The 22,932-nt window shown below is 38.1% G+C and overlaps 2 protein-coding genes across 3 annotated transcripts in view; both read left to right on the top strand.

The window, feature by feature from the left end:
- The first annotated feature begins 220 nt into the window (after positions 1–220).
- Positions 221–9,566, top strand: LOC129761196 (uncharacterized). The gene is given in 5 exon segments (XM_055758911.1): positions 221–770; positions 772–901; positions 988–1,161; positions 2,644–4,668; positions 9,315–9,566. Coding segments are annotated over 4 exon segments (2,232 nt in total). The 5' UTR covers positions 221–330; the 3' UTR covers positions 4,132–4,668; positions 9,315–9,566.
- A 1,985-nt stretch (positions 9,567–11,551) lies between these two features.
- Positions 11,552–22,932, top strand: part of LOC129763120 (SIN3-HDAC complex-associated factor) — a 13,701-nt gene continuing 2,320 nt past the window's right edge. Inside the window, exons 1-4 of one of the 2 annotated variants that reach the window (XM_055761902.1) lie at positions 11,552–11,684; positions 12,330–12,424; positions 12,498–12,651; positions 12,718–12,883. In XM_055761902.1, the coding sequence (XP_055617877.1) occupies positions 12,351–12,424; positions 12,498–12,651; positions 12,718–12,883 (394 nt within the window). In that variant the 5' untranslated portion in view covers positions 11,552–11,684; positions 12,330–12,350. Of the gene's footprint in view, positions 11,685–11,706; positions 12,034–12,329; positions 12,425–12,497; positions 12,652–12,717; positions 12,884–22,932 lie in introns of those variants that run through there. The other variant, XM_055761903.1, reaches the window with a different exon arrangement.

Raw genomic sequence — 22,932 nt, forward strand, 5'->3', positions numbered from 1 at the left:
TTATCCGAATTACTTTATTGAAGATCGATGTTTATTTACTTCACGTTCACTGTCGAACTTTTAATATGAACGTGAACGTGAACAAAATCATTCTATTCACCACTATTTTTTGAGTTGTTTGTTCGCAATGTAGTTCACCGTGAAATGATTGTCCTATTTCACCACCTGTTAAAGTTCACGTTCACGGGAACTCTAAACCGGCCTTAAGGGCGCGTTCACGTTCACGTTCACGTTCGCGTTCACATTGAATGTTCGCCAGTGAACGTGAAATAAACAAATATCGTCTTCAAAAAAACAATTCGGATAAAATATACAGTTGGCTACGTAAATATGGATGATTTGAGTAATGCACTTATTCTTGGTGGCGCTTTCGTTGTTTTGCTATCCATATTGAACACACGAAGAAGGCGAAATCGACGTCTTTATCGGGTACATCCATATTTACTGAAAAGAAATGAATGCGGACGTTTTAGAACTGCCTTCGAGGATATGTTGAGCAGCTCTCGATTTTTCTGTGAAAACTTCCATATGGATGTAATTTCATTCAATCGGATTTTTACACGGGTCGAAAAACACTTGGAGTGCTTAGTGAACACTCGACCGAATGATAGAATTCCTTCGAAAATGCGATTGGCGATTGTTTTGGAATTTTTGGCATCTGGTACGATATGTCGTCATATTTCATCAGTATACCGCATAAGCAAATCGTCATTTTGTCATATTATTGATCAGGTCTGTGATGCTATTGTACTAGAGTTTCGGAGCGAGATTCACAAAACAAAATTGGTTGGATGTTGCAAATGAATTCAACTATCGATGGAACTTTCCAAATTGTGTTGGAGCAATCGATGGTAAACATGTTCCAATAGTATGTCCACCCAACTCTGGAAGCTTGTTCAAAGCTTGAAAAATTCCCCCGACCAGAACGGGAATCGAACCCGAACACCCAGCATGTTAGTTATGACGCTAACCACTCGGCCACGGGAGCACATGAAGCCTTATGTGCCATCAAAAGGGAAGTCACTCACACCGGAAGAAAGAATTTTCAACTATAGGTTGAGCCGAGCTCGCCGTTGTGTCGAGAATGCGTTCGGAATACTGACACGGAAATGGCTGTGTTTAGGTCATCCACTTAGGTTGGAGCCTCAGCGTGCATCAAAGGTTATTTTAACCTAAGTGGTGCGGACTCAATCCACTTCATTTTCAAGCAAATCCATGCATGTTTTCAAGCGATTTCTTGCAATAAATTTTCAGACCACCAGGGATGCCAGATTTACAAACATGTTTGTAAATTTACAGACATATCTGTAAAACACTTATTTTTGTTGTAGACTTTTTGGATATAACAATATTTCACAGGTTTTTGAAAAAATAAGAGGCTCTATTCATCACATCAAAGATATTTCACTCACCATATGACATTTTTCCATAGTTTAGTTTGGAACTCACACACATAAGTACTTTTGCCCTGACATCATTGCAGACGAAAGAGAGTATACGGTTATTCACAATTAATGAAAAATTTCATTCTCTGCAGGTAAGGAAAAATCTTGAACGAAAATTTTCTCTGATAATTATATTCTGTTCTAGATAAGATTGTTTTGCTGAAATGCAAGGAGATTTATTGAAAAATAGTTAAGTTAGGGTCAGGACTATGTCTTCTGAGTATTTTAACAACATCGAATAAAAATTTTCATTCTATTTTCAACAACTTACATTCGCTTTCGGGTCTGCTTATGACGAAATATGGGTTACTGTTCGATATTGTAATCACAGACATGATTCATGGCCGTGTGGTGATCTAAAACTTGTATAGCCTTGCATGGCGGATGGAAAATATACACTGCATTTTCTTATAAATTTCATCAACGAAAAGACCGCAAGCCTTGGTGGATGTCCAATATATTGTGTGGCATATAGAGTAAAAGTGCAAATAGAACTTAATTCAGAACTTGTCCCCCGTTGCTATCGTGTGAGCAAACAGCGGCAGAACGGACAATGTCTTAACACACACATCGAGCCGAACTCGTCCTCGCGCACACACACTCTCGTGAGCGACTTTCCTCCACATCTCCTCATTCTTGGATCAACGCTCGAGAAGGTGAGTTGCACATTTGGCGATCCTGCCATTTAATTATTTTAAAGCGAACGGAATCTTCATGCGCAAGCTCATAAATTTGTGAATAAAAGTCACATTTAGCAAGCGGATTGGGATAACCGCGTAATTATGCATTGCCAAACCTGAAGGTTAAACTGCTGCCGCTCAGATCGTTTCAAAACGATGCTAATTTTTATGTGTTATGATAAAATAAATCTGCTAGTCGTTTCAAAACGACGCCATTTCTAAAATGTTGAGAATGCTTGCTTAATCGTTTCGAAACGATGCTATTTTTTCCTGATGTCAAAAAGAAATCTGCTAGAGTCGTTTCAAAAAGACGACATTTTTTGAAGTGTTGAAAAACTTGGTTCAATCGCTTCGAAATGACGCCATTGCAAAAATGCGAATCTGCTTCAATCGTAAAAAAACGAGGCCATTTCAAAAAACGTAAATTTGCTACCTAATAATGCGGTGAATATGTTCGATCGATGGAAGATAATGAGGATCTCCATAGCGAGCATAATCTGGAATCGAGAAAGTGCTAGTCGACCTATCCAAAGCTATCGCACTATTACAACATCCTGTTTCCAGTATCAATCCTTCACAGCCAGTGCATACTGAAGCTGAACAGAACTGGAACATTAGCCATCAGAGCTCAAGCACTCAGGGTTCACATTCACATAGCACGTACTTATGGATATGACACAAATTTTATCGTGCAATCAGCTACTCGAAAGGTAGCATACGACGCAGAAACGACTGACCATGCACTCGATAATAGCATACTACAGATAGGACAGAGATATGGAGCTGATCGGAAGAGATTGAACACTTTCCAAGATCATGTGTACTCAAACGCTAAATATCGGCGAACAAACACGTTTATTGAACGAATATCAGACCGTCGGTCGAACCCGTCAAGAGAAAAACGCAATTTTAAACTGCAATCGAGAGAGAACCAATCATTCCCGCCAACACGAGGTCGTCGGTCACGTTGCCCAAGATGCAGCAACGCTTTTCATTGGAATCCGCAGTGTCCTGCCTTATCCAGAACGTGCGATAAGTGTGGTAAACGAGGACACTTTGCAGTCGCTTGTCGAACAGGACGTACTGTTCAGCAGATCATAAAGCCCCTCGAAATCGAATCCTCAAGCGAAGAACGCATCGTCAACAAACAGCAGAATATAAGTGCCCTCAGTTTGGAGGAAGCAATAGTCGGTTGCAGTGTAGGATTCACAAATCCTATTGGCTTCCTTATCGACTCTGGAGCCGACGTTAACGTCATTGGTGGTATTAATTGGCTACACTTAAAACGAGAATACGATATGGGCCTGGCGAAACTTCACATCGCCCAACAACCTCAGCAAAATCTACATGCCTATGCTTCCTCTAAACCAATGTTGATAGAATGCACATTCAAAGCCACAATCGAAGTACCAGGAACAACAAAACCATCGGTAAATGCTACATTCCATGTCGTTCCTGCCAGTGCGAGATCGCTGCTAGGCCGTTCCACTGCTCATGATTTGAAGCTCTTGCATGTGGGCAAAACTGTTAACAACACTGAAAGCGTAAATAGTAATAACTTCCCTAAGATGTCTGGAGTGCAAGTCATATTTAGCGTGAATAAGTCGATCCCCCCGACAAAGAACGCATATTATAATGTCCCAGCAGCCTTTAGGGAGGCCGCCCGCAACCGATTACATGAGATGGAAGAAAACGAGATAATCGAGAAAGTATCGAGAGCGCCGCTCTGGATAAGTGGCGTGTCTGCCGTGACGAAAGGCAAGTCAGACTTCCGTCTCGTGGTTAACATGAGGGCGCCAAACAAGGCCATAAACCGAGAGTATTTCAGGCTGCCCCTGGTAGATGAAATGCGAGTTAAACTTCATGGCGCAAAATATTTCACGAAATTGGACCTGGAAAATGCGTTCTATCATCTGGAACTAAGCGAAGAATCAAGGGATCTTACAACCTTTCTCACAGAAAACGGAATGTATCGTTTTACACGGCTGATGTTCGGGGTCAATTGAAGTTCTGTAGCTGTACAACAGAATAATTTACTCACTGAACAATTCGTGAAGTGTATTCGAGAATCAGGCTCATTACATACTTACAACCCGTGTTGTTTTTATTTTCATCCTTCCTCTCGCTGTTTACTGTCAAATGTCAAAAAGGCGAATTGCAAATTGTGGACTCATACAATTACATCACCACTAATTACACCACCTAATTTGCAAACGAACCGAAAAAACGGTGCAAAGTCGTATAGCGGTAAGATAGGGTAAGACACTTCAGTGACTGCAAAAATGGGGGATAGGAATCATTTTATTTGGATTCGTTTATTTACATCATTTTTTTGAGAGAGAGGGAGATGTGTGGCATATAGAGTAAAAGTGCAAATAGAACTTAATTCAGAACTTGTCCCCCGTTGCTATCGTGTGAGCAAACAGCGGCAGAACGGACAATGTCTTAACACACACATCGAGCCGAACTCGTCCTCGCGCACACACACTCTCGTGAGCGACTTTCCTCCACATCTCCTCATTCTTGGATCAACGCTCGAGAAGGTTGCACATATATCAACGAAGAAATACTGATTTTTATAAAAATTAACAGCGCGTATGTATGTGTAGATCGTTGAAATATTTAAACACACTTACAACACATAAGTTATTAAGTGGTCCGAAAAATCAATTTCTTTGCACATTTTCCCAAAAATGACAAATGAAAATTATTAACTTTTGAATCACTGAACCGATTTAGATGATCGACATATAAAATTGAAACTAATGACAAAGCCTTTTATTGGAAAATATTTAACTTGCGAAAAAATTATTATATTTTAGTAATTATTGATTGTAGTCGTTTTTTATTTTTTATGACTCTGGACTAGAGGGCGCTATATTTTTTCTTGAAAGCTGAGGATTTTTTACATATCATATCTCGATATCAGAGATGCTATTTCTTCGTTTTTTAGATATGATTTTTGCAATGTTAACCGATGGTTCGAAAAATCATTTTTCCCCCTTTGTCCAAAAATAACTTTCCGCAAAAAATCATAACGTCTGAACTACTGAACCGATTTAGATGATCGATATATTAAATTGAAGCCAATAAGCATAATTTGAAAAATATCACACTTGCGGGAAGATTGGATTCTAGTAGCATAGGTCTAGTTTAGTCACATGAATATTGATCGAAGACTTAAAACATGTTAAATTTACAAAATTATAACTTAAAAGCGATAATTGTAGCATCTCTGATATCGAGATATGTTTGGTAAATAATCCTCAGCTTTCCATAAAAAAATATAAGAAAAAATAGAGCGCTCCTATCTTTAACCGAGAAAACTATGAAAAACTAACTCAATCAATAATTACAAAAACAAAAATTAAATTTTTCTCAAAAGTAATATTTTTTCAAAGAAAAATAACTCGTCAGCTTCAATTTGATATGTCGATGATATGAATCGGTCCAATAGTTCATAAGTTATGACTTTTTGTAGTGGGAAAAATGGGGAGAATTGTTTTTCGAACCATCGATTAGTTCTGAATATTTCAAAAACGAAAAAAATAGCATCTCTGATATTGAGATATTTTATGTAAAAAACTCTCAGCTTTCAAGAAAACATATAAAAAAATATAGCGCCCCCAAGTTCAAAGCCATGAAAACATTAAAAAACGACTACAATCAATAATTACGAAAATAGGATCCATATTATCTGCAAGTTCAATATTTCTCAATTAAAGCTCATTGGCTTCAATTTGATATGTCGATCACATTTGATATGTGTTTGATATGTCGATCAAATTTATAACTTTCGAACCACTTAACCGATTTAAGTGGTTCGAAAGTTATAAATTTTTGAAAAAAGTCATTTTGGGAAAAGTGGAAAAAATAATTTTTTGGATCACCCTAAAATGGAAATGGGCACCCGAATGAAAAAAATAAAAAAACACGAGTTTAATGTTTTGCGATAAAGAACAAAATTACCACTTTTGACGAAGATCTGAGAACCACTATATTGGTTTGGCATGGAATGGCTGTATATGTATACAAAATACAATCTTACGTGCATCGCGATGTACAAAGTATTAATGAATATGTGAAAATTAACGTTAAAAGACATTTCTATAGATCTGCACACTTTTACAGACTTTTCCACATTTTTAACAGACATTCACATATTTTTACAGACTTTTTGACGTAGGACTACGTCTTTCATTTCTATACCGGGGTGTAAAATCAAAGTTTCGAAAACGAAAGCGTTACGCCGGAGACCGAGATTTTGAGCGTTAATAGCTCCTAAACAACTGAACGAAATGGTATGACAACACTTCATTCGAAAGATAAAATGTCTACGCGTTATATACTTGTTACTTTTTGATCCAAAAACTTGTTTCAATAGCCTTAAAATCGCTTTCAAAACCGGCTATTGAAATCACCAATCGGTATATAAGCGAGCGCCGCTCGGAAATCCACTCAGTTATAATTGAGCAACGATTGAGGTACTATCGCAGGAATGAATGGATGCTTCCCTAACACAGACTTCAAAACCATGGAGCCTGGGGAAATCGGCATTGTAAAATAAAGGGTGTGTCACATCAAATTGCATCACGGAAAAAACGCTGTAGAAATTCGCCCAGTAGACCGATCCTTTTGAAAATTTTAGACAGTAAAATAAAAACTATTAAACAACTTTTGGCATTTTCTTTTTATTCATACTTCGAGCCCAAGCCCGTATGCTCGCACCTTCCTCTTTACCCCGTCCATAAGGTTCTGTACAACGTCAGGTTGTAGTTTTTTTTAACAGAAATCCATTTTCTCTTGAAGTCCGCCTCCGATTTGACAACTTTTGGGTTCTTCCGGAGGGCCTGCTTCATAATCGCCCAATATTTCTCTATTGGGCGGGTTCATTTCCTTTGGCACGAAGGTGACCCCGTTGGCTTCGTACCACTCCAACACGTCCTTTGAATAGTGGCACAAAGCGAGGTCCGGCCAGAAGATGGTCGGGCCCTCGTGCTGCTTCAATAGTGGTAGTAAGCGCTTCTGTAGGCACTCCTTAAGGTAAACCTGCCCGTTTACCGTGCCGGTCATCACGAAGGGGGCGCTCCGCTTTCCGCAAGAGCAGATCGCTTGCCACACCATGTACTTTTTGGCAAACTTGGATAATTTCTGCTTGCGAATCTCCTCCGGAACGCTGAATTTGTCCTCTGCGGAGAAGAACAACAGGCCCGGCAGCAGACGAAAGTTCGCTTTGACTTAGGTTTCGTCGTCCATTACCAGGCAATGCGGCTTCGTCAGCATTTCGGTGTACAGCTTCCGGGCTCGCGTCTTCCCCACCATGTTTTGCCTTTCATCGCGGTTAGGAGCCTTCTGAACCTTGTATGTACGCAGGCCCTCCCGCTGCTTGGTCCGCTGGACGAATGAACTTGACAAATTCAGCTTATTGGTGACATCCCGGACCGAACTTCTCGGATCACGTCTAAACTGCTTAACTACGCGCTTGTGATCTTTTTCACTGACGGAGCATCCATTTTTGCCGTTCTTCTCCTTCCGGTCGATGGTTAGGTTCTCGAAGTATCGTTTTAGTACTCTGCTGACCGTGGATTGGACGATTCCCAGCATCTTACCGATGTCCCGATGTGACAACTCCGGATTCTCGAAATGAGTGCACAGGATTAATTCACGACGTTATTATTCGTTCGACAACATTTTTCCAAATTTACGAAAAATTGACAGTGAAGCATGGCCAACGTGATCTATACACTCTTATCTGATTATAAGCGAAAGCTGAAGATATAATTCCTAAAAATTTAATTTCTACAGCGTTTTTTCCGTGATGCAATTTGATGTGACACACCCTTTAGATGCAAGCAGCGGGTACTTTTGTACTCGTTTGCGTTTTTGCAAATCGGAATATTTCCCTAACACAGACTTCAAAACCATGGAGCCAGGGTAAATCGGTATTGCAAAATAGATACAAGCAGCTGGTACTTTTGTACTCGTTTGCGCTTTTGCAAAACGGAATATTTCCCTAACACAGACTTAAAACCATGGAGTCTGGGGAAACTGGCATTGCAAAATAGATGTAAGCAGCGGATACTTTCGTACTCGTTTGCGCTTTTGCCAATCGGAATGCTTCCCTAACACAGACTTCAAAACCATGGAGCCAAAGGAAATCGGCATCGTAAAATAGATACAAGCAGCGGGTACTTTTGTACTCGTTTGCGTTTATGCAAATTCCGATTTGCTAACACAGCCTAACACATACTTTAAAACCATGGAGCCTGGGGAAATCGGCATGGTAAAATAGTTTGCGTTCTTGCAAACCTGAATGTGTTTTCCCAACACAGTTTCCGAAACCAATGAGTTGGGAAAATCGGCATTCCAGATCTCGGCAGTACTTTTTATACCCCCATGTATTTTTACACTCCGGAATGCGTTTTGCTAACACGGTCTACAAAAGCGGGTACAAATGCAACGCTTTGGCTCGGTTATTCAAGACTGCATGCCCCTTCATGTCGCCAGCTCACTGAATTTGTACGCATACCGTTTGATGGTTAGGAAAAATGTTGATAAATATTTGCTGCGATAACCACTACCATAATACATGAATTGACCTAAATTAGGATTTGTTTGCAATTGAATTCGTAGATTGTTTCATTCATTAACTAGTTTAATGAATAATTTGAAGAACTAATGAATAATCAATAGTTCTGCGCAGCGGTGATATCGTACCCAATGAGGAACATAAGAAAGTCGATTATTGCTAATTGAAAAAACACAAATGATTACTAAGCCAACGGCAGTCCTACGTCAAGCTTGCGGTTATATCATAGGTATAACCCATCGTTTTTTTTTAAATCATCTGGCATCTCTTCCTTCCACTTTTTATCGAATATTTTCAAATCGCAGGAGTAAACATTTACGTGACTTTGACTTCGTTTGTTTTTATTTCGTTCGGAAAAACGTTATGTCAAAGAGAGGGGACATTAAAAATGCGTTGCTTAGTGAAAGACTGAGATGCTCTTTCAGAGATGCAATGATTAATTAAACAATTAACGGAAAAATGTAGTTCGTTCATTTTATAATTTTAATTATTTTTGCCCTTGACAACAATACCTCTTTTATAGTGTTGATTATCATAAGAAAAATAACACTCCTGATCGTTGGATCTCTTTTGACATTTCAATTGGATCTTTTTTGACAGCCGTTTTGATTCAGTCCGCACTACCTAGATTTTAACCTGCTGCGTTCTCCATAATTTGCTTATTGACAACAAGAGATACTGTCCAGCAGGATTTGCTGACTATTATGATGCAAATGGCAATTTAATGGAAGGAAGATGGAGAACAACGGGACACGATATGACACCATTGCAAATAACCGGAGGACGAAGTTCAAACAGAGCAAAAGAGATACGCAATGTGTTGAAAAACTACGTTAATTCTTCTGCTGGCAGCATTTCTTGGCAAACGGCATCCATGTAAAAGTTGTCGTTTTATTCAAATTAGAATAAAAATAATAAATGTATCAGACATATAAACGCAATTAGTTTTATTTAATAATTTTCCATATTCATTCTCCATTTCTTTCTTTCTCACGCTTTTTCAAAATAGCATTATACGTCATTGAAATGAATTGAACATTCAAATCCGTGATTACATCTTCGTCAAGTTGTTCAAAAAGTTTTTCCATTTGAAGCCAAATGTGCTGATGCTTCAATTCCTGGGTTGTTTCACCACGTTTCTCGATGAACGAACTAATGGATCGGCTAACTAAAAGAGCGGCTTCCATCGATGGATCGTCACGATCACGCTTTCTTTTTTTTGTCATATATGAGTAATCGCTGCTGGTAGACGCAGCGTCATTATTGTGCAGATCTGACACTGCAGATGAGCTCGGACGAGGAGTTATAAAATCGTCCCCTCCCAATGACACAGTCTGGCGTAAATTGGAAGCAAAGTTTTCTTCCAAAAACGCCATTGCTTCACGCAACTCTCCCACTTCTTGTGATTCCTCTAGATCGTCGTCAACTTCTTCTGGGGCCGCATCACCACTTTTAGTCTTCGATGAATTTTTAGCTTTTTGTAGGAGGTAACGATGCATATCTTTAGCTTTTTTCCAGACATTTTTAGCATCAGCAACTGAAAATTAAAAATTCCAATGTCAGCAGAATGCAAATGTTTGATATTATTATAAGAAAACTTACTTGATATTTTCATCGCTTTTGCGATATCTCCCCAAGCAGCATTACGTTTTGATACATTCCTGTACAATTTATCTTTTTTATCCCACAGGCAGGAATACTTTTTTACTTGTCTGGCAACCTCCTTAATATTTTTATTGTATTTCGCTGGAGAAACATCATATACGGACCTGTTTTCCGTTTGGACCATTTCTTCCAATTCTATATCCATTTCTTGGATAACAATATCGTCACAAAAAGCATCACTATCACTATCAAAGCACAGCAACAATAGCAGTTCACGATGAAATAATTTTCAGAATGCCTTGGAACATTCGAACGTGAACGTGAACGGGGAAATATTTTGACGTCTATATTCACCACTTTTTCGCGTTCACATTCACCGAAGTCGGTGAACTATGGTGAGTTCACCAACATCTCGATTCCACGGTGGAAATTCAGAATCGTTGTGGAATATTGAATTAATCTACTTTTATCAATATGAATTGTGTTTAAACATGTTTTTCAACTAGAAAATGTACCTTCCTATCGTTTCACGATGTTTACCTCGCGTTTTATGGATGAATTGATGAATTATTAACAAAAAAGTGTTTGTCCGCGTTCACGTTCACGGGAACTCTAAACCTACCTTTAAGGTGGAACAGTCGGACCGGATAAAATATACAGTTGTTCACGAATCAACCCGAACTAACGAAGTTTTTCAACCCTCGCAGAGATCCGATTAAATGAAATTACATCCATATCAAAATTTTCATTTAAAACTTGAGATTGCTAAACATATCCTCTTACAGTTCACGGTGAAATAATTTTCAGAATGCCTTGGGACATTCGAACGTGAACATGAACGGGAAAATATTTTAATGTCTATATTCACCACTGTTTTCGCGTTCACGTTCACCGAAGTCGGTGAACTATGGTGAGTTCACCCACATCTCGATTCCACGGTGGAAATTCAGAATCGTTGTGAAATATTGAATTAATCCACTTTTATCAATATGAATTGTGTTTAAACATATTTTTCAACTAGAAAATGTTTCTTCATATCGTTTCAAGATGTTTTCCTCGCGTATTATATATGGACTGATGAATTATTTACAAAACAGTGTTTGTCCGCGTTCACGTTCACGGAAACTCTAAACCTACCTTTACGTTTTTCGTCAAACACAAACATTACGTCATGAGGTAGAAACAGTGTGGTAACCGGGGGAAAGCAGCGATCTTACTTGCACACTTTCTCATCTACATCACCCTTATTTCTATTACTCACTGCTTTTATACATTTTCAATCGGTTGTCAAAAATTGCCGCTCATTGTATTCGTCGTATTTAGCATTTGATCTGCAATAATAAACATCAGCCATATTTAAAGAAGGTAAGTTGCCAACAGTTTTGGGGGACGAAGTTAAAATAAATCAATCATTTTGTTTGTGACAATAGCATATTTGAGGATTTAACATTGCGATTTGTGGCTGAAATGCGCGATTTGTGCGATGTGTGGCTGAATATGTCTATGCATCTCGCGTGTTTTAGATGCATAACGCTCGTACATAGGATGGACGCATTTTGCCGACAGCAAAAAAAATAGTTAACTGATCAGTTTTTGATTATTGATTCTAATGAATAATTCTAATTATTATCTACAACATTTCATCAATATTAATAGTTCGCGACAAAGAAGTTTGATTCAAAATAATATCCAGACTCGCTACAAACCATAAACAGTAAGTGATTTGAAGAAAGCATCATATGAAGATTTGAAGATCACTTAAGTTTTAATGTAGCTTATTAAATCTTATGCAAATTTTGGCTCATTCACCATATCATATATTATACGGTAACTGAAATTTGTAGTAAAATTAGCAGGTATATAAATTTACTGTTTTTGTGTGTGGCAATTTGGAGTGAATGTATTTTTGATTCTTATCCTCGTGAGGCTACATAATTCCGCAATGACCAGTAGATGGTCTTTCTCTTTGTTAACATTATATGATTTTCGTTTTCTTACGTCTTTTTATAGCGGAAAAGCGAAGTTTTCATCATGTTTTCTTTCCATAAACCTAAAGTGTATAGATCATCTAGTGGATGTTGCATTTGCAAAGCAAAATCCAGCAGGTAATATTGATTTCAGCATTCAGTAGGTGTAATAAGTTCCAACAGCAATATAACATTTATTCTTACTCCACAGTTCACGTTTCACGGATTCCAGTAAATATGAGACTGATTTTGTAGAATGCTTCCAACTCACTGTTCCCCGAAAAGGGGAAATCTGTAACGCATGTGTTCTACTTGTCAAGCGCTTTAAGAGACTTCCGCCTGGGAGTGATCGACACTGGGGCCATGTAAGTAAAACATCCTTGTTTCAATGAGACTTTGAATTTTCATTCCAAATCTCTCAAACATATCAGGTCGTAGACGCTAGGATAGGACCTGGCATGAAGTCTATCACGAAATTCAAACGAATGAAAGACAACTTGGTGGATGTGAAGTCGAATAAGTCTATGCTTCCTGAGCCGAATAATCATCCAAAAATTCCGAAGATTTTTGAAAGTATCGAAAAACAAAGCAATGACGGTGAGTAACGAAACTAATAAAACGTTTATTGATATATGGTCGGGGTTCTGCCCGGGTTTTGAGATATTTCAATTTGAAGTTTGACCTCAATCGGTTTCTGGAACATAATATTGTTCACGATGATTGGAATCAAGTACGAGTTTTTTTTATCCCATTTATTTATTTATTAGGCTCATTAGCATTTAGCTGTAACAGAGCCGGGTTTATTCGTGTACATGTATATATGTTTATGTTTCCATAAATTGTGAATTACACAGTAGTTAGTAGTAGCCATTTAGGCGTTAAGTTTTCTGTTCCATTACATTATGGTAAATTACACAGTAGTAGCCATTTAGGCGTAAGGGTATTCTTTCTGTTCTTCCATTGTTCAGCAGACCGGACAGCGGAGACAGTTGATATTGATCATTGTTGGGTTATTTATAGAACAGCAGCCCGATGTTTCTTGCAGAGCAGAGCAGTTGTATGGATGAATCGATCTAATTTCGACCGTGGATCGATCTCCATCGCTGATGATGTTTGCGTGGACGTAGTTATTCTATAACAACACTAAGATGGTCAATTGAGGGCCCTGAGTTTGAACTCACGATCGATCGCTTGGTAAGCGAACGCGTAACCAAGTGGCTACGAAGACCCCCAAGTACGAGTTATAGCTATTCAAAAACCCGGAAAATCCGCGCCCCACTTCAATTCGTACCGCCTAATAGCATTGCTATCTTGTATACGGAAATTGTTGGAGAAAATTATCTTGTTTCGCCTTGATCGATGGGTTGAAACAAATGGCCTACTCTCAGATACACAATATGGGTTCCGCATTCTTGGACATAAAGAGGGCCTTTAATTCAGTTTCAATAGAGGTTTTGTCAGACAAATTACACTCGGGGTCTGCTGCCTCTATAAACATTTAAATTTTTCTCACGGTGATTCGACAGTAAGTCGGGTCTCCTACATGGGACTCCCCCAGGGCTCATGTTTAAGACCCCTTTTGTACAACTTCTATGTAAGCGACATCGACAATTACCTCACACAAAATTGCAGCCTAAGACAACTTGCGGATGATGGAGTGGTGTCTGTTGTAGGGTCATACGAATCCGACCTGTAAGAATCCTTACAAGATACTTTGAACAAATTCTCAACCTGGGCCTTGTGCTAGGGATCGAATTCTCCACGGAGAAAACAGAGATGGTCGTCTTTTCTAGGAAGCATAGACCAGCAAAAACAAAGTTTCAACTTTTGGGTAAACCGATCACTCATGCTATGTCATTCAAGTATCTTGGGGTCTGGTACGACTCCAAATGTAGAACAAATGAGCCCATATTAGGTATCTGAGTAAAAATGCCAACAAAGAATAAACTTTCTCCGTACAATTACCGGCACATGGTGGAGAACCCATCCCGAAGATCTTTTAATGTTGCATCGAACAACTATTCTCTCAGTGATGGAGTATGGCAGTTTCTGTTTCCAATCAACTGCCAAAACACCTTATTAAACTCGAGCAAATTCAGTATCTTTGTCTCCGTATTGCGTTGGGATGTATGCCCTTAACGCATACCATGAGTCTCGAGGTTTTGGCAGGCGTACTCTCACTGAAAGATCGCTTCTATTTATTATCTCTTCTGTTCCTCATCCGGTGTAAGGTTATGAACCCATTGTTGATCGGAAATTTTGAGCAACTGATCGAGCTATATTTTCACTCTGGATTCATGAGTTCATATCATGAATTCATCTCCATGCAGGTTGATCCTTCTTCGTATATTCCCAACCGTGTGTGTTTTCCTGGCTTTATCAATTCCTCTGCGTATTTTGATCTGTTCATGAAGCAGGATACCAATGGAATTTCAGATTATCATCGATCGGGAATCGTTCCAACAATCTTCGGTGCAAAGTATGGGCGTGTCAATTGTGATAATTGTACTTTACTGATGGGTCCTCTATGAATGAGTCCACAGGATTTGGAGTGTTCAACGAATTTTTGAGCACCTCCCACAGTCTCCAGAATCCTTGCTCAGTGTATATTGTTGAATTGGCAGCAATACACTGGGCGCTGGACAGCGTCACCTCACGACCTGTTGAACACTATTACATTGTAACGGATAGTTTTAGCTCTATCGAAGCTATCCGTTCAGTGAGGCCGGAGAAACACTCGCCGTACTTCCTTGAGAAAATACGAAAAATATTGAGTGCTTTATCCAGACGCTGTTAAGTCATCGACTTTGTCTGGGTCCCTTCACATTGCTCAATTCCGGGTAATGAGAAGGCTGACTCATTAGCAAAGGTGGGAGCGATTGAAGGCGACATTTATCAGCGTCAAATCGCCTTCAATGAATTTTATTCTTTAGTCCAAAAAAATACCATCGCTAACTGGTAACGCAAATGGAACGAAAATGAATTGGGCCGGTGGCTCCACTCAATTATCCCTACGTCTCAAACCGTGTTTTAAAAGTCTGGATTTGAGTCGGGACTTTATTCGCACCTTCTCCCGACTCATGTCCAATCACTGTTAGTTATGCGCGCTACTTTTTCGTTTTAATCTTGCCGACAGCAATCTCTGCGTTTGTGGCCATGGTTACCACGACATCGAACACGTTGTTTGGCCGTGCGAGTTGTATCTTGTCACCAGATCGAATTTAGAAAACTCCCTTCGGGCTCGAGGAAAGCAGCCCAATGTGCCGGTGAGAGATGTGTTGGCTCGATTAGACCTTGATTACATGTCACAAATATATGTTTTCCTTAAAGCTATCGATCTTCGAGTGTGATTGTTCATACATCCTTCTCCCCTCCTTTTCGTCCTTCGCGAGCTATCGGTTCCATTCCTACTAATATGAGAATAAGTTAAATTGTAAATACATATTAGATGTAAGGATAATTTTAAGAATTGAGTGTGAATGAGAATGAGAATGAGAATGTGAATGTGAGTGTGAGTGTGAGTGTGAACACAAAATACTTAGTATATTATATAATAAAAAATAATAGTAATATTAAAATGGCTCAGAAAAACTTATGATTTTTTGTCGCTGATCAGATCGTAATTGATATCAACAATGTTTTGATCATCGGAAACCATCTTCATGAAGAATTCATGGTTTACAAGTGGTATTTCATTAGATGTTGAATGTTGTTGTACTTCCACACGAGGAATGCTGCGCCCATTTGGATGTAAAAAAACCATTTTGGTTTGACAAAAAAAGGTGAAGGCTCTCCTAATATCTTCCTTAAGTCTAACTCAAAGGTCCAAAGGGTCCAAAGCCCCAAAAAATGCTTTTGGAGGATGCTTGTAATAGCTGTTATCCATGGTTATTATAAAAAGAAAGTAATGGATAAACCCCTAAGCCAAGGTGTTACGCGACCCGAGGGATGAATGCAGAGGCGACGCGAGACCAAATGAGCTACCTGTTCAATCTACATTTGCAACATTAAAACAACAGTATTGCGATGACAGATGTTAACATTCTTATATCTCAACATTTGTCTATCTTTCTTCAATCTTTTTCTTCTGTATATATATAAATGGATTTCTGTCTGTCTGTCTGTCTGATTCTTATGGACTCAGAAACTACTGAACCGATTGACACGAAAATTGGTATGTAGGGGTTTTTGGGGCCGGGGAAAGTTTTCATGATATTTTGAGACCCCTCCCCCCTTTCTAAGGGGGGGCTGCCATACAAATGATACACAAAATTCTACATTACTCGAGAATTAATCAAGCAAATGAACCAAATTAAGCATAAAAATCTGAAGTAAAATTCGAGAAATTCAATTCGCATGTGTTCCACAATTACATATTGACAAGCGTTGTTAGTCCATTTGATGTTTGCGGTAACGAAATTGATCTTCGTTCGAAAGTGGAAATGTATTTTAATGTGATAAAACGAACTCCTATATCGTCTTATATCTATATAAATAAAAATGAATCGCCGAATGTGTTGATAAGAGCAATACTCGAGAAAGGAATTGTCAGATTTAGAGCTGTCTTCATTCTATCGAATTTTTTGCATGAAACATTTATTCCATGTAACGTTATTTGCAAGAATATAATCTGATATGATAATGTTTTACTGTTTAAGTACTGAAATTTAATGGTAAAAAATAATTCTAAAGGGTAGATTAGAAGATCAATCAATGAACAGTTCTGCGATTGGACCCATGAACGTGCGCTTAGTAAGAAAACGTGGATGTGATAAGGAAAAAAAAATAGGCGGGACGAGGTTTGCAGGGTCAGCTAGTATAACATAATAATCCTACGATCAACTATGAGCGCATACTTACTCGCATCCATGATTTCCTCATAAAATAAAGGCATTTGCATCATCTCAAAAAGGAAATCTTTCCCACAGCTATCATCATTATTCCGAAGAACCGTTTCTGGTCAGATCTCGACCGCAAATAATTCTTGATCCGTCGAACAATACAAGAAGTTGCTGGATGCCGTTGTATTAAGAAATGTCAGTATCATTCTGGCCAGCTGTTTCGGAGAAGGTTAGATGCAGGTTTTGTTTAACGATAATCGAAATTATGTCTATAATTTTGACGTAGGATTACGTCTTTCGGGAACATATTGGGGTACAAATTGAAAATCGAAAATCGAGCTCATCTTGAAAATTGTCGAATTTCAAACGCGTATTGCTCAGTCATTTCACGATGGATTGATGAAATTTTTGCGTCAATCGATTTCGGCACTCCATAACAATTTTTTATGTTGAATAAAATAATACATGTCATGAAAATAGCTATTGAACAATTGAAAAATCTCAACCCCTATCCTAACGAAAGTATCCGCTTCTGATTGGTCGAAATTGACGATACATGCGGCGGTTCCCTAACAGAGACATCAAAACCAAGCTGCCTTGGAGAAGTCGATATTGCAAATACATAAAAGTAGGGGGAGCTTTTGTCCCCACCGAAATATGTTCCCTAACAGAGACATCAAATATGCTGCCTGGGGGAAACCGGCATTGCAAATATATGCAAGTTGGGGGCATTTTTTTACATTGCAAGTAAGGTGAGTGATACGATAAATTCTAGCAAAAAATATTTAAATTTGAAACATTAACGTTGGTTGCTTCGTAAAATTCCATGTCAATGACCGATCGTGTATTGTAAAAAATTTTGCACAAGTGTATGTGTATAATTTTATATGGTAGCAGTTGTGTTAAAAATGACTTGATATATGAAACGATTTACTTCAATTTTCACAAATAGAAACCAAGCTATGCTCGAGAACTTGTCGTTCGGTTAAAGTTGTCTGTTTTGTTGTGTTCATTTTCAACCAAGGGAAGTTCATGCGGCGAGAAAAATTGGAAAAGTGAAGAAATATTCGAAAAGTGATTTCCCACATGCTTTACATATAGTATTAGGTGTTGTTAGTCCAATTAAAATTCGCATTGGGTTGAACTCAGAAAGTAAAAATTATAGAAGAAAATTAATTTTTTCATTTGAAATATGTTTTCTCTATATTAAAGTAACATGTTTTTACTGATGAGAAAAATTGATAATTGTGTTCGGTATTGATACTCATCTTATATAACATTCATGATTTTTTTTTTCTTTATTCCATACATACATAACACAGGAGGCATCTCGTCTAGGGTCACAGAGGACGGTTTTCATCATATCTCATTCCACTTCGGCATCATTATCATCCTTCTGTCATCATCACTCGGTTGTAAACACTGGTGGAGTGAACAAACAATACCCAACGACCAAACGAAACGGCCCTTTTCAGGGCCACCAAATCATTATCAAAGAGTATACCGATGTAATTCTTCAAACATATCCAAAATGAACAGAAAGCCTAACGGAATCCTACGTCAACTATGCGGTCGTGTCTCAGACACAACCCTTCTGTGATTTTTTATGCTTCTAAACTCTCGTGTGAGTAAAGAACCGTCAGCTTATTACAAAGCTTCGCTTCGTCGAGTTTCGAGTGGTATGAAATAAGCATTTTCAAATTCCCAGTAGCAGGGTGGCCACGGGAAATGTGGGAAACAGTCGGGAAACAAAATCCATCGGGAAAAAGTCGGGAATTGCTTCACGAAGTCGGGATTTTTTTATTCAGTGTTTTTTGTGGCGCTCTAAGATGTTACTCTATGTGTTTTGGCGCGTTACAACCTTCTAAGTAGCGTGAAATTGTGTATTTCTAAAAATCTTGTTCTGTAATTAATGTAAAGTAATTCAATGTCCCATGGATAGTATAGCAGGAAACTGGAAAATGTTTAAGAATGCAAGCGAGGAACTTACATCAAACCCGTCGTACGAAAATTTCAACATTGGTAGCTGCCAACTTCATACGTTCAGTATTTTCACTTCCAAAAAGGGACTGAGAAAAACTTAATGGAATCCGGTTAACTTTTTGAGAGCATTGTGCAGTCTGTTTAAAAACATTCCTCTGAGAAAGGAGATTACACAGTCGCAACGGGTTCAACTGTATTTTCGTTGAAGTTTTGTGATATTCGCTGGGTGGAGAATGAACATGTTGCGGGACGTGCAGTTTAAATGCTTCCACGCCTTAGACGATTTGTCGGTGGGGTAAGGAAACAAGAGGAGAATAAGCTTAAGGAAAGCCCCAAACTTAAAACGGAGTTTTGTATCAGTTTTCCGGTCAAAGGTATTCGAGATTGTCGCAAATACTGTGGATGATAAGCTACACGGACCGAAGTTGACTTTTTGTGTTACGGCAGCATCGACAAGTAAATTATTTTTGCATTAATATCAGATCAGGCACCGATGGTTCCTTTCCTTTTCGATGACCTAACAGGACTTGTAAAGACTATTATGGAGAAAACTATGAAGCCCGAACTACTAAAAGTGAAATCTAAATCACTTGTTGAAGTTGAACTCACATAAATCAATCTACTGCTACCTGGAAGTATTGAAACTTAACACGATTTACACTTCAGGGCAGCCCTTCGGTCGTCCTACTTAGCATACTTAGCAGATATTTAGTCGTTCTTCTCAAAAGAGAGTTTCCTCTCTAAAAATTTGAAAATTCTTGATTACTTCGTTTTTATTCGGATCATGAATGAAATTTTACCAAACGAAGGCTCCTTGGATTCTTAGCTTATTATATTGTTTGCAAGGTTGCTAGTTTAGCTAAAAGTGGCCTTACACTGATTGTCCGGAGGACAAATATTTGACACTTTTTGGCGGATAAAATTTGCTAGCAAACAGTGCTAGAGTTCCATAGTAATTTTACTCGAAATTTCTAAAGGTGACCGTACACTGTTTGCCCGGTGGTCAAATATTTGATATTTTTTGACAGATAAGGTTTGATTTGATATTTGTACAAACACTATTTTGTTTGCCACTCTTCAATTTTCAACAGTGGTAAACAATGTCAAACACCGAACATGGAAAAAATCGGCTGAAATATTCAAGGTAACCTAACCATGTACCGACAGGTTCGAAGAACAGACTGAAAAAATATTTTTGACATCCAATAATTGAATATTTGCTTGTCGTGTTTTGTGTAGAATATATTTGATCAGTACACGTTGACCAAATTTTATCTGTCAAAAAGAGTCAAATATTTGGCTTCGGTCAAACAGCGTATGAGCACCCTAAGTGAGAGGTAGGCTCTTGTTCTTTTGTTTTGGTGATGGCCTTCACATTATCTGACCACTAATATACACGACCACGAGAAGCTAATTAAAAAAAATCTCAAATGTTGTGCTTTATTCCTTGTTTGAAAATTAAGGAAAAGTGGCACACTTGAATGTTATCTGACAACAATTACAAAAGATCGGGTTTTCATTGCAGGTGATGTTTTATGTAATCTTTCCTCAATATCGTCGTGATCCTTTTTTGTTTACTTCCGCAAAATACCGTAACGGAACGATGCCGGAACAATAGCAGAACTGAAAGTGACGAAGGAATCAGGATATCTCTTTATCGTTTGCCAAATTCTTGGCTTAGCAATCAATAAGTAACAAGCATATAGCTCATAGAAATTTCATCATTCGAATAAAGTGTTTATCAAACATGCGTCGAGTGATTGGCGTCACACCTAACATGTCGAGGGTTCGGGTTCGATTCCTCTTCTGCTCGGGGAATTTTTCGTCAAAGAAAACTCAGAATACATTCAAGGCGTGTTATTTGACATAGAAATCTCAAGTAAGTACAGTAAAACCTGCTTTTGTGCGAATTTCTTGTTGTGCACATGTTTTTGTGAGGTTTTCTGTTCTTGTGCGGTTTTTTTTGTGCGTTGTATGAAAAGAAGCACATTTGACGAATTTATCGTCCATTTAGTTTTTTCGATAGTTTATATGCATTTCAGTGCGAAAAAAGCATATTTGCGTCTCAATAATCCACTTCTGAAATCATTCCCCTCCTCTCATCAAATGCTCTAAGTTTTTCTAAGTTTTTGCATGACATGATTCTAACAGCAACACGTTTTGACATGCAACTAAAAGCACAAAATAGCCACGCGCAACCGAAAAGGCAAAGTGTCCCATCGCAAAGCAGGGAAACAAAATTGAAATTGAACGGTAAATGGCGTGGATTTGAGTTATTTTCTTGGGGGAAACTTTTTTTATGCGGTCCCTATCTACAGCACAAAAAAAAGTTTTTGCAAAATGTGTACCGAACACGATTTTTTAAAGCTGCTGGTGAATTTCTGCACGATTTTTTCTATGCGACTTTTTTTGTGCCTTCCCTATTCCCTAGGATTGCCTGTACTGATAAAAATGACGCAAGTAATACTACGTTGAGACAGCAAAGTTTCTCTAGGAACGTTAGGGCCATTTAAGAAGAATAATAAGAAGAAGATTATCATACAACTTCATTAAGCCGGAAAAGAATTATTAACGCTCAAAGAAGGAATCGATTCCTCCTTGGAGATACCCAGTACAAATAATATCTCCTTTCCAACCCCCCGCAATTTGAATTATCGGTCGTGAGCATTCGATAATAGAATACTGCTTTTACCAAAAAATGGGGATCTGCTCAGTTCGGCGGCAGAAAATAAATAGGATTGAAAGAGAATAAAATTGGTTAGCGAGATCATTTTCATGTCACTTCGCAATCACCTGCCTTGACAAAGACACTTTAATATCGTTCGACGCTCCTCAGTAAATCGTCCGTTTCAGCAAACTAAGATTGGGCTATCTATAAAAAACGATCGATTTTCTAAACGGCGCAGGGATCGATTCACTGATTTAAATCGGTATGAAAGAATCGATCTTTGAAAAATCGAATGCCTTTTTTCCAATTTATTTACTTGTTCTATACAAGTTATGTCTTTTCTTTAAACATGAAATGAACATTTCACATTTCTATTCAAACATCAAAGGCATTTCAGTTTGATTCTTAGAATGAAAGTCACAAAAAAAAAACTTGAAAGCCCAGTAAAAATGTATTTTCCAGAGCATTTATTTTGAACCGTCATGGAATTATTTAATCAAATAAACCATTAAAAATTATTAGAAATTCAACAACTAATATTCATCCAGAACTCTGCTGACAATAATTCCGTTGAATATAATCGTATCATACGCCTGGCATTTAGTCGAATTCTCGCTAATAGTCCCTGTTCTAGAAAAGAACGCTCCAGCAGGACCTGATGTCACCATCTCATCTCGTCACAGTTTTCACTGTCATCCTAGTGAATGTGATGGTGTAAATATAACTTGTTTTGTAATGATCAAACTTACAAAACTGCTTCTCCTAAATTTAGTGGTCGTAAACTAATTTGACAACCTTCCAATCCAATGTTTATGAAATTTGTCAAGTGGTTTTTGATAGGAATCAATGTTCGCTGAAAAACAAATTTGCAATCTTTTTTCTCCGATCAAAAAAATCGAAGAAATAGCAAAGAAAATATCGATTTTCACGATTTTTTTTGGAGTTGGAAGAAGGTCGATCCGAAAAATCGGGAATCGGAGAGTAAAAGATCGAAAAAGGCATCTCTATTCTATTTACTATCACTAATTAAAAATCGATGTACATTTAAAAATAAAACTATAAGATCAAAAAAATCGAAGGAAAAAGATCGATCTTCACGATTTTTTCGGGTACAAAGGATCGATCAAAAAGATCGGAAATCGAAATGGAAAAGA

Source organism: Toxorhynchites rutilus, chromosome 1 (genome assembly GCF_029784135.1).
Source record: "Toxorhynchites rutilus septentrionalis strain SRP chromosome 1, ASM2978413v1, whole genome shotgun sequence".
Classification (NCBI taxonomy): Eukaryota; Metazoa; Arthropoda; class Insecta; order Diptera; family Culicidae; genus Toxorhynchites; species Toxorhynchites rutilus.